We start from the raw sequence: 12,798 nt of genomic DNA on the forward strand, positions 1-12,798 counted from the left end.
AGGGAAAATAACATGCATTAGAGCTACAGGGAGTATGTTGCAGACAACACCTTCCACGCTTACCCTGCCCAGCATTTTGCTGTCCAATTAATCGCTTCATTCAAGAACTCCCAAGGCAGTGACTGCCCTGCAGTTGGGATGCTGTGGTTGAGACTAAGGCCTGACGTTGGGTGGGAGAAGTTCCCCCGGGACCAAACACAGGTCAACAACCAAAGAAGGACTAGAGGAGTGAATCGCATCAGTGCACAAAACCCTGATACTCTGGGATCGTTGCTGCTCAGCAACTCTGGGAGTAAATCATGCTTTCTTGACTTAATAATACATTGCTGTTTCTAAATAATATAAGTATATGTTGTGTGCGTCCATTTGTAAACTTTCGGAGTCTTCTGCAATCCAGGCACAGCGTGAAAACACACGCTATATTTGATTCTTGCATAAATAGCACAGATTTTAATTTTATCCCAGTTATGGATATCTGGCGCGAGCGCCGATACTCTGGGCAGACTGGTGTGAAATTTAATTTGAGCAGTTAAACACAAGGGTGAGAGAGTGCAAAGTAAACAAGCACATGCATTTCCAGCCCCACAGCATTTGGTACGTTAACAGGAAAAGCACCCAAATCCTCTCTCGCTTTTATTTTTTCCCTTCCAACAATCAGATTACAGATTGTCTGAAATGCACAAATCCTCCAGGTCTCCCGTGCGACCCCACCTCCCCCTGAGTGTCGCCTGCTGCCATTTCATTTGTGAGCTCTTCAGAGTTGGATTGGCGTTTTGGTGCATGAAAGCATACAGGTTCCTTTGTTTGCAGATTTGGTGTTAGATTAGAGATTCCTTTGGTTTTAGGACAAGGGAAGAGTCTCCTTGAGAACATCTTGGTAAAGGGAAACAGAATGGAACTGAAGGATTTCAATTAGGCAGACCTGAATTCACTTCTCCACATTGCCAAGTACAGTGTCTGAGACCTTGAAAGTTACTTAAAGACTCTGTTCCTCATTTTACTTATTTGTCAAAGTGAAAGTCACTCCAGCCTCATAAAGCAGTTGGTAGGGAGGAGTCAGCACACTGGTGACACACAGGTGCCAGGTTAATGTCACTTACATTTTCCCTAAAGTCACATGTTGATTTAAAAAAAAGGCAGCACTTCTGCTCTTCCCCCTGCCTTAATCACCTCCATTTAGGAATTACTGGGCTCCTTTCAGCCTGTCCCACTTCTATTTCTAAGTCATTCTGGGCATTAAGTATATAGCACTTTGGGTCTTAAAACACCAATTTGTACCAGAGGAATATGTCATCCTAGGGTCTGTGGGAAGGGTGCTGTGTATGTGTGTGCAGTTCAAGGACCCAGACCCATGAGAAGTAGGGAAATTGAATGGGTAAGTTTTCTCTTATATCCCATAGAAAGAACATCTGCTTACCATCAGTTAAAATTCCCATCTTTCCATTCAATTTGTTTCCACAGAAGAGCGAGTTGTCCCCATTGAAGTGTGCCGTTCCAAACTGTCAAAATACTTGCAGGGAGTAGTGTTCCGCTGTGATAAGTGTACCTTCACCTGCTCCAGTGACGAGAGCCTCCAGCAACACATAGAAAAGCACAATGAACTGAAACCTTACAAATGCCAGCTCTGCTACTACGAGACCAAGCACACAGAGGAACTGGACAGCCACCTTCGGGATGAGCATAAGGTACTTGCCCAGCACTTCCTGCCTCTATCCTTGCCCCTGTGTGGCAGGGTTGGGGAGGGGGAAAGGGTGGGATGGAGCTGAATTTAGCCACACCCACTGTGTTCAAGACAGACATGAGGGTGGGACAGAGCTGAATTTAGCCACACCCACTGTGTTCAAGACAGACATGAACTATCAGTAAGATCATTTTTAAAGTAAAGGTTGGTTAGTTTTCTATTATAAAAGAAAGGTAGGGGCCAGCAGGTGTCATGGTGGTTAAGGTGCTGGACTCCCATACGACTGGGTGTGGTTCAAGTCCCAAACCTGACAACTTGCTTCTCTCTCTCTCTCTCTCTCTCGCACAAGTGCCCTATAGCAAATTTTAAAAAAATAGTAATAGTAATAATAAATGAAAATTAAATAATTCTTTTTTTAAAAAAAAGGTAAAAATCACTTCAGAATGTTATAAAACATAGGTGGAAAGAAGGTAATCTCTCACAATTCCACAACCCAGACTTAACTGCTTAACATTTTTGGTTTCTTTTCTATGCGGTGTCCTCTTTTCTTTTGTTTTATATTACTGCAATTATACACAAAATATGGTATCTTGTTTTAAAAAAAGTTATCTTTTTGTTTTAAAAAGTTTTTTTAAAACAAGATACTAATAACAAAAGTATTTTTCTATAGTATTTTATTTGTATTATCCCAAAGACTGGCAAACTTTCTAACAAGGGCCAGATAATAAATATTTTAGGCTTTGAGGCCATCTGGTTTCAGTAGTAGTTAACTCTGCCATTGTAGCAAGAAAACAATCCTAGACAGTACATAAATGAATGGACATAGCTATGTTCCAATAAAACTCTATTTACAAAAACAAGCAGCAGTCTGTGGGTCCATAGTTGCTGGCCCCTATTCTATCTGATAGATTTCTGTGATGTTTGTCTCTTAGTCATGGTGGTTGTTTCCAGTAGATTGCTAACTATAAAGATTTTTGTATGCATCACAATGTAGGTCTAAATATTATAAAGATTGTAAAAAATGTTTTATTTAGGGAGGAAAATTAATAAAAGGTTAGGACAGAACATAAAATAGAGGGTTTGTAGAAAAAAAAAATTGTTTTCCAAGGGTTTGCTGATAGCTTCTTCACTCCGCACAGGACTTCTTTGGCACATCATATACTGAGACAATTATTTCTGGTTTCAGAAGTAATTTCTGAGTATAGCAGGAACTATGATTAGTATTTGTTTAATGAAACCAAGACCAGAATATCTATTGTGTGTTTACTTAAGACACAATGAAAGGCACTTTTGATATTATTTCCTTTTTCCTTGCTCTGTATCCTCATCAGTGGAAATAACGACTCTTTTTTTTTTTCCTAGCCTTATGAACCCAATTTACAAAGATTTTTGGCCTGATTACATGTGTCTAAGGGTTAGAGGTGTTTTTGGTGGTAGTTGAAAGAGAAGGCTGAGGGACCAGCAGTTAGCATGATCACTATGTCACTGGACTCCCATGTAGTTGACCGCAGTTCGAGTCCTGGACCTGGTGGCTTAAACTCATGCTGGCGTGTGCGTGTGTGTCCAAGATCCTGAGAGGAGAACGGAAGAGAAGGGATTGCGGCGTGACCATCCCCCTTGGGGGGTGATTTCTCGCTTTCTGTCTCTCTCTCTCTCTTTCTGGCGAGCACAGACGCCCTATAACAAAAAACCTCTCCCAAAAAGAAAAGAAAAGGCTGAGTGAACTGTATCTCACCTGTCCACAGTTTAATGGTTTTATAGTAACCTTCCTGCTTCGGAATGCATTCATTTTCCAATGTGCTTACCCACAAAGTGAAAGCAGAAAGGAAAAGCCTGAAATACCTCACTTAAAAACTTTAATATCCTTTCTTATTCAAACTTCCTAGGCATTTGTTCCTGAAACTCAAAGGAAAATCACTCATCTATTTCAAACCAAGTTTTCTATATTTACTCACATGTATCTATTTATGCAGCCACCTCGACTGCATTCCATATAGGATTCAGACCTTCAGGCTGATGATTTGGAACAGAGCAAACAAATCAGGAGGATAAATTCTTGCCAAGTTGTTGCACAGTAGCTTGTATACCAGTAGGGAATCCAGTGAAGGGTTGTAAGCATAGCAGACATGGAGCCACACAGCTTCCTGAGCAGTGAGAGGAAGGCTGAGGCTTCGGGATATGGGTCAGAGATATGGGTGGGTCAGGTAGGTAAGGGCCCAGTGTCGAGCTTTTGGAGCCAAGAAGACCTGGTTTTCATCTACTCTCCACAAGGAACATACTTTAGCAAATTTACTTAAATTTCTAGGTCTGTTTTCTGATTTATAAATGAGAGTCGTTTTACTTTCTCAGAAGTTTTCTAAGAGTCAATGAAGTCCTTGAATTTCCCCTATTTTGAGACCCAAGATGTTTCTCAGACTATGTGTCGATTGACTCGTGCTTAAATAGAAAAATAATTGTACATATCGTAAAGATAGTTATGTTTTCAAAGACATCTAGTATATTATAAAATCACCAATAGTATCTTCCATGTAAGACATCGTCTTTGATGTTATGTTTTCACTGTGCCATATTATTATGTTCTTGAACTTTTATTTCCCATGGTTGACCGCTTAGTAAGGCCCATGAGCACCTAACTGAGGCTGAAGAATTGCTGCTTTCGGTACACCTAATGATTTTAACTTTTTCTTAAAGAATTATTTAATTGTATATTATTATTATTAATTTGCTACAGGGCATATGTGCTCAGGAAAGAGAGAAAGTAAGAAAATAAGCTGCCAGGTCCAGGTCTTGAACTACAGTGGGCCATGTGGGAATTCAGTGCCTTAACTACCACACCACCTGCTGGCCCACGCCTCATGATTTTCATCTTCATCTGAATTGTTATTAATGTTTATGTGACTTGTGCTTATTACTGATAGCATTTCCTACTCTATTTTCTGCTCCCTTTCTCCCCCTAAATTATAAGTGTAAAATGCAGTTAGAATTATTAAAATAACGGGCCAAACACTATTTTGCAAATAAAGATGACAATGCTATTGAAACTGAAGTTTAGACTGGTAGGCACTGGCATTATGTACTAGCTAAAGTGATTATTCATCAGGGTGAAAGATATACAAAAGTCTGATTTTAGCATTCATGAGAGAGGTGTGGGGGGGTTGGTGTACTTAAGAGAAGTTTGCTGACAATTCATATACAAAAGTCAAGGACAGTTAAGATGAAAGAAATTAAAGTCATGAAAATTGGACAGAAAGAAATATAACCATATTCATAGACAATGTGGTCTTTGTAGGTAGAAAGTCCTGTAGAATCTATAAAAAAGCTTACAGTATTACAGAGTTTACCAAAATTACAAGCTGTAAAATGAAAATATATGGAAATATTTTATATGAAAACCAGTTATATATCTTTAGACTATAATATTAATAAACCATCTATAAATAAAATTTTAAATGGTCAATTTCATATTCAGTAGCATCAAAAAGAACAAATGATTAAGAGTAAATTTAACATTAGAACCATGAGAATTGTACACTGAAAATGACAAAGTATTGCTGAGAGAAATAAGAGGACTAAGTTAATGCAATATATACCAAATCTATGGACTAGAAGACTCAATATTGGTGATTCTTCCCAAATTGATCTACAGATTCAACATAATCTCTATTGAAATCTCAGTTTACTCTTTTGTAAGGGGGGAAGGGTAGAAATTGTCAAGCTGATCTGAAAATTTTTAAGGAAATGCATATAGCCTACGATAGTCTAAGCAGTATGGAAAAAAGGGCAAAGTTGGAAGCCTTACTCTTTGTGGTTTTAAAACTTCCTGTTAACTTCTGTAAACTTGGGTAGTTTAGAACATGTGATATTGGCTTAAGGATAGATACATAGCTCAATGGTTCAGAAGAAAAAGTCTAGAAACAGACCTCCATATATGTGCCAAACTGGTTTTTATTAAAGGTATCAAGGTAATTGAGAAAGTATGGTTTTTCAAAATTGAAGCTGGAGCTATTGGATTTACAGATGCAAATTTGACCCTGGTCCCCCATATTACTCTATACACAAAAATGCAAATAGATGATAAACGTAAATGTGTGCACTAAAACTTCTAGAAGAATAGTAGGAAATGGTGTGACATTACATTAGAGAAATGATTCCCATATATGACACAAAGGCTATGGACTTTAAGAGAAAAACTTTAATAAATTACATGTCATCAAAATTAAGTTTTCTTCAGAAAACATCATTAAGGAAATGAAAAGGCAAGTCACAGTTTGGAAGCAAATATTTGCAAAGTAATTATCTAACAGCAGACTATTGTTGTTAAGAGAGACTTTTGCTATAATGCGTGTGTGCTCACTGGAGAGACAGAAAGCGAGAAATCATCCCTTGGGGTGATGGCCAGGCCGCAATCCCTTCTCCTCCATTCTCCTCTTGGGATTCTGGGCATGCACACACACTTGCACAGCATGACTTTCAAGCCACCAAGTCCGTGATTCAAACCACAGTCAGTCATGTGGGAGTCCAGCAACAACTATTATGCCATCAGATGGTCCCTAACAGAAGACTTTAACCAAAAAATATAAAGAACTCAATAAGAAGACAAGCAGTTCAATTAAAAATGTCCTAAAGTTTTGAGTAGACAGTTTTAAGAGGATATACAAATGATATGAAGAGGTGCTCAACACAAGTGACAAGAGAAGCACAAATTTTGATAGTACTAAAGTGTTGGCAAGGATATGTAAAAACTGGAAACATTACTGGTTGGAATGTAAAATGGCATACCCACTTGTAGCAGTTTGGTAGTTTGCTTAAAAGTTAAATGTACATTGGGACCAGCAGTTAGCGTAATGGCTATGTCAGTGGACTCCCACGTAGTCGACCGCGGCTCGTGTCCCAGACCTGGTGGCTTAAAACTCACGCGGGTCACGTGTGCGTGCGTGCCCAAGATCCCGAGAGGAGAATGGAGGAGAAGGGATTGCGGCGTGGTCATCCCCCCTGGGGGATGATTTCTCGCTTTCTGTCTCTCTGTCTCTGTCTGTCTGGCAAGCGCACATGCCCTATAGCAAAAACCTCTCAAAAAAAAAAAAGTTAAACGTACATTTATCATCTGACCCAGCAATGCTACTCTCAAATGCTAGGGATGGATAAACAAAATGTGTATACCCATACAATGAAATACTACTCACCAATACAAAGAAATGAGCTACCAATACATTAACAACATGAATGAAGCTCCAAAGCAATGTATTAAATGGACATAAGCGGGACCAGCAATTGGCGTAATGGTTATGTGGCTGGACTCCCATGTAGTCAACCGCAGTTCAAGTCGCGGACCTGGTGGCTTAAAATCACACTGGGCACGTGTGCATGCGTGCTCAAGATCCTGAGAAGAGAAAGGAGGAAAATGGATTGCGGTGTGGCCATCCTCCCAGGGGGTGATTTCTCGCTTTCTATCTCTCTCTGTCCTTCTGGTGAGCACACGTGCCCTATAGCAAAAAACCTCTCCCCCCCCAAAAAAAAAATGGACATTAGCCAGATACAGAAGACCATATGCTGTATATAATTCTGTTTATATTAAAAGTCTAGAAATGAAAAAAATTATAGAGACAAAGCTGCTCAGATGTTGCCTGGGGCTAAAAATTGGGAGCAAGGAAAATTACAAAGGATATGAGGGAACTTCTCAGAGTGATGAAAATGTTCTTAAACTAGATTGTGGTTAGGGTTGCACAAATGTGTAAATTTACTAAAAATCGTTGAACTCTTTTAAAAAGATAACTTTTAACTTAAGTAAATTATAACCCAATACCTAAAACACATGTAAGTTTCTCAGAACCCAACACATAGTGAGTCTTCAATAAAGTTGATCCTGAGTACGGATAGATGAACAAGATACTCAAGATCCAGATTAATGTTTAATGTGTCAAAAAGGCAAGATTTAGCAATTGGTTCTGAGCTGGTGCTTTCTAGGGTTTTTTTGTTTGGTTTTCCAGTAAGACTATGTCTTGATTCATTTCTTACTATATTTTTTCATGAATAACTTTAAGTGAGTTTGTGTCATGAAGAGAATCTAGAAAAGAACCTATAAGATACTATAGAATGGGGAACAGCCGATGGTGTATTGGTTATGTTGCTAGACTCCCACGTAGTTTGACCACAGTTCAAGTCCTAGACATGGCAGCTTAAAACTCATGTTGGACATGTGTGCATGCATGCCCAAAATCCTGAGAGGGGAATGGAGGAGAAGGGATTGCGTCATGGCCATCCCGTCTGGGAGGTAATTTCTCACTTTCTTTCTGTCTCTCCAAGGAACACACATGCCCTGTGGCAAAAATTTCCTCATAAAAGGAAAAAAAAAAGATACTATAGGGTATATTTTCAGGCAAAGGATTTCATTAAACAGAAATGGACATTCCAAACAAGGCTGCTGAATTCTGCCTACAAAGGTTGTAAACCTCTGGAATATTTTTAAAGATCTCAGACTATATAGTTCATGAACAGGACCAACTACCAGTAACAGCAGGAAGGGTTCTTGAAGTCAAATATATCATTCCATTTAAGAACCAAAATCTCAAGTGCACTTGATTTGGGTTGCCGTGTTTATCCTCAGAAGCCAGGGTTCAGTAGAGAGGGGATCACAATCAGAACCCTCATTTTGTAGGTGACAAACTGCATCTTGTCCTCCCAGACCTTCACCTCTGTACCAGTAAGCAAGGAATCACTTGTAATCTCTCGGGATCTAAAGTAAACAGTTCGGGTTATTTGACATTTTATTTTTCATCCTTCAACTCCCTGTCTTTTTTTTTCCCCCACAAGGTCCTTTAGATGGCTGACTATTCTATTTTCTCTTTCATTCTTGCATTCTTCTCCCTCCCTCTCCTTTCTTACACTTTGTCCTTTTCTTTCTCTCTTTCATATACAGAAACACTCACTCACAAACATGCAAGGAAATGCGTAACAGTAATGCCATCTTTTTTTTTTTTTTTTTTGAGAGGTTTTTGCTATAGGGCGTGTGCGCTTGCCAGACAGACAGAGAGAGACACAGAGACAGAAAGCGAGTTTTAAGCCACCGGGTCCGGGATGTGAACCGCAGTCAACTACGTGGGAGCCCAGCAACATAGCCATTACACTAACTGCTGGTTCCCAGTAATGCCATCTATTAGTAGCGTTGGTGAAAGATGAAGACTTAACATTTCAAGGAACTTTGTAGTCATGAAAAACACCCAAACCTGCAGTTCTCACATCTGAAAAACACACATACTTTTTTTTATTTTCTTTTTAAGAAAGTTTAAGTATATGTAGTACCTTGTTAGTGTTCTTTATGGTTCAGAAGTCTCTTTGCTAGTTTAAGGAACATAAAATATATTATCTCTAACTTGGTTTGCTCGTAAAATTGTCATGTTTGGTATATTAAATTTAGAAGGATAGTCTATTCAGGCAATACACATTCACTAATTGAATTTACTTTGAAATGTTTTTAATTTTTTATACAAATGGCGCCTCAGGCAGCTGAACTCTAAGAAACTCATCTCTCTTACTTTTTGCCAGTTTGGAGGAAGCAGCAGAACATTAAGCTCAGAAGGAATCACCAACATTTTAGTTATTCCAATAAAATTGCTCAGCTTTCAAAACCCAGTGAAATACGCAGTAGCAAAAACGTCACATACCATGCTTGTTTCCAAAAAAAGAGGTGAGAACAAATACAAGAACAATCTCCCTCAACTCCAAATTACACAACACAGCTTTGGCCACAGTTTTTAGATTGTGTTTCACTTTTAGGTTGTGTGTTTTGTTTTTGTTTTTTAATTACTTATTTATTTAATTCAATTTGTTATTATTATTTTTTAATTTGACAGAGACAGAGAGAGATAAAGGGAAAGTGAGAAAGCAAGCCGCCAGGTCTGAGACTCAAACTGTGGTCAGCCATGTGGGAATCCAGTGCCTTCAACCACCATGCCACCTGCCGGCCCTATTGTGTTTCACTTTTGAACTAAATATCAGCAGTTTTTTAGCTTTATCAACTCACAGATTTCTGCAAACTGAAGGTTTCTCCAGAAGAATACATTCTTTCATCTCTGCTTTCCCTTATTCTAGTTTTGCTTCTTGATTTGTCAACCATAGATCTGTGTCTTTCATGTGTTTTGGAAGACAGAGAAACCAGAAGGAGATGAGGGAAGAGACGTGACCATGTTTCAGAAGGATGTACCCAAGCAAACCTTAGACAGTATTTCTCAAGTAGAACTTTGAAGATCTACTTTACCCGTAACCTTTGAAAATATCTACTAAACCCTCTGGTCAGAATTCATTGATCTTCCTTCCAGAGTTCTGTAGGACTTTCCTTCTTCCTCTCTTAAGGCACATATTTATCTTTCTTCTAAAAATAGAACATAGTCCCCAGCATACAAAAAAGACTCAGTAACAGTGTGCTAAATAAATCACTGAATGGTATCACTTTTCATTTATGAAATTGTAAGTATCCTGCTTGTCCTAAGAAACAAATGTGATATCATCCATCAGCATCTTTGCCTCTGTATTTTGGGTCCAGAGATGAGCAACTAGTCAAGTGGCCAACAGCAAAACTCTCAGACTTATTTTTTTTTAATAGCCAGGGGGTGCATGGACTTGTCAGAGAAGAGGCAGAGAGAAAGGAAAAGGACAAAGCACCCAATAGGTTGTAGTCACTGCCACAATCCCTTCTCCTTCATTTCTCCTTCTTACTGTGATTTGGAATGTGTATGCACATGTGCCAGGTATTTTTTTCAAGTCTCTGGGGCAGGATTTGAACTGCAGTTGTCCATGTGGGAATCGAGCATTCTTAACCACTAGGCTACAGGGCTGGCCCTGAGATTTTAATGCCTTTCACCTGTCTTCCTTGAATACTTGTGTCCCGCGTTATCCTGAGCCAAATGAGTTGATTTTGTCTAGGTTTTTGCTAAGTTAGATCTAGCAGAAATATGCTTTTTGATTCTGACTCAGTGATTATAGAATACAGATATTTTCCATGACTACTATGTTCCATATCCTTCGGGTACTTTGTCATCCTTTATTCTTACTCTTCTCAGGAAGGTTTTTATTTTGAAGAAAAAGTCTTAAATGATGCTATTGCACTATTCAGTCCGATTTTGCAACAGGACATTATTGCCAGTACATTTTTCTCTTTCTTGTAATCAGCCATATAACCAGGGTGGTTTTTATATATTTTTGTAATTTTGCATTTCTACAGATGATTTGCATTATAATGGGAAAACCTTGAACTATCTGAAGATGTAAGTCCAAATCCTAGCTTTATCACTTACTTGTTTTTGTGTTCTGATTTCTTCATCTGTAAATACAGGAGATAGCACATAACTTCATAAATGGTTAGGGTAAAAGGTACTGGTTGCATTCTTAGCACATTATAGATATTTGATAAATATTGAAACAGAAAATGTCCAGTTTTATCCTCTCATTAACAAGCAAATTTAATTTACAGAATGCAAATATTATGGCAGTATTATGAATTCTTTGTACTAACTGTTAAGGCACTGGACCCCACAAGGCCAACCAGTGTTTGGGTCCTGGACCTAGTGGCTTGGTTTTTCACTTCCTCTTCCTGTCTCTCTCTCTCTCTCTTTTTTTATGTGCCCTGTAGCCATGAAAAAAAAAAGTAGTTTTGATAAATGAAATGAAATAATTCTTAAAAAATGTTTTAAAATGAAATCAGTATCTGAAGGAAATACTGCATTCTCCATGTTTGTAACAGCATTATTCACAGTAGCCAAGACATGGAAATAACTTGTGTCCACTGATCAATGATTAAATAAAGATGATGAAATACACACAACACACCCAAGTGGAATATTATTTAGTCATAAAAGAAGGAAATACTGCCATTTTGACCATGTAGATGAACTTTTTTTATATAACTTTATTTATTTTAATTTGTCTAGAGAGGGAGAGAGAGAGAGAGAGAGAGAGAGAGAGAGAGAGAGTGAGAAAGCAGGCCTCCAGGTCCAGGCCTCATTCCGAGTTGGCCATATGGGAGTCCAGCGCCCTTAACCACCACGCCACCTGCTGGCCCCTAATGTAGATGAACTTTAAACATTCTTTGAAGTTTTTACAAGAATTTAAAGTGCTCTTATTAGAGAATCCAGGATTTTTTTTTTTAACCTACACCTTTGTAGGAAATAGTAGCAATAATGCTTTTCAAAATCTTTTTTGCATTGATTTCTGACTCTTATTTTTGTTCTAATTTTCGAAGGTGGGTAAAGAGGATTAGCTAAGTACAAACTTGATAGTTCAAGTTAGGGGTTGGCTGATTATGAGCCATGAACCAGGTCCAGCACACCATTGTTCTGTTTAACCTCCTATCAAAGAATTATTTGTTATTTTTAAGTGGTCAGGAAAAAAAAGAATGATGTTTTATGATATAAAACTATGTGAAATCGAGATTTCATTTTCCATAAAGGTTTATTGGGATGTAACCATGCTCATCCATTTACATATTGTTTATTGCTCATGTAGAGCCTCGATAGCAATTAGGTAGTTGTGACAGAATATATGGTTCAGAAAGTCTAAAAATATGTACTTATCTAGCTTTTTCTTTTTTTTCTTTTTTTTTTCTTCTTGAGAGGTTTTTGCTATAGGGCGCATACACTTGCCAGAAAGACAGAGAGACAGAAAGCGAGAAATCACCCCCTGGGGGGATAGCCACACCGCAATCCCTTCTCCTCTATTCTCCTCTTGGGATCTTGGGCATGCACGCACACACACACCCAGCGTGAGTTTAAGCCACTGGGTCTGGGACTCTAACTGTGGTCGACTACATGAGAGTCCAGTGACATATCCATTATGCTATCTGCTGGTCCCATACTTATCTAGCTCTTTACAGAAAAAGTTTACCAGCTTGTGTTATAAGTCTTTCAAAATCTCTGAAACTGCACATTCTCAGTTTATGACTAATGAGTATTACTGATAAAAGAGGCAGGCCAATGTTTTTCAACTCCTCTGGTGTCACTTTTTCAGGAAATAGCAAGTCAATTTGGCTTTTCTTTTTAACATTAATGTTTCAATATTAGGTTATACGACCATTCTGAATGGGTGTCTCTTTTTAGAGGTACAGATGATAAGTAAGTTGGAGGGGG

The 12,798-nt window shown here is 38.4% G+C and overlaps 1 protein-coding gene across 6 annotated transcripts in view; it reads left to right on the plus strand.

The window, feature by feature from the left end:
- Nucleotides 1-12,798, plus strand: part of ZNF462 (zinc finger protein 462) — a 158,659-nt gene that overhangs the window by 131,755 nt on the left and 14,106 nt on the right. For all 6 annotated transcript variants that reach the window (XM_027772674.1, XM_027772673.1, XM_027772675.1 and 3 more), the window contains one exon: nucleotides 1,462-1,685. In XM_027772674.1, the coding sequence (XP_027628475.1) occupies nucleotides 1,462-1,685 (224 nt within the window). The remainder of the gene's footprint in view (nucleotides 1-1,461; nucleotides 1,686-12,798) is intronic.

This window comes from Tupaia chinensis, unplaced genomic scaffold (genome assembly GCF_000334495.1).
Source record: "Tupaia chinensis unplaced genomic scaffold, TupChi_1.0 Scaffold000291_1, whole genome shotgun sequence".
NCBI classification, from domain to species: domain Eukaryota; kingdom Metazoa; phylum Chordata; class Mammalia; order Scandentia; family Tupaiidae; genus Tupaia; species Tupaia belangeri.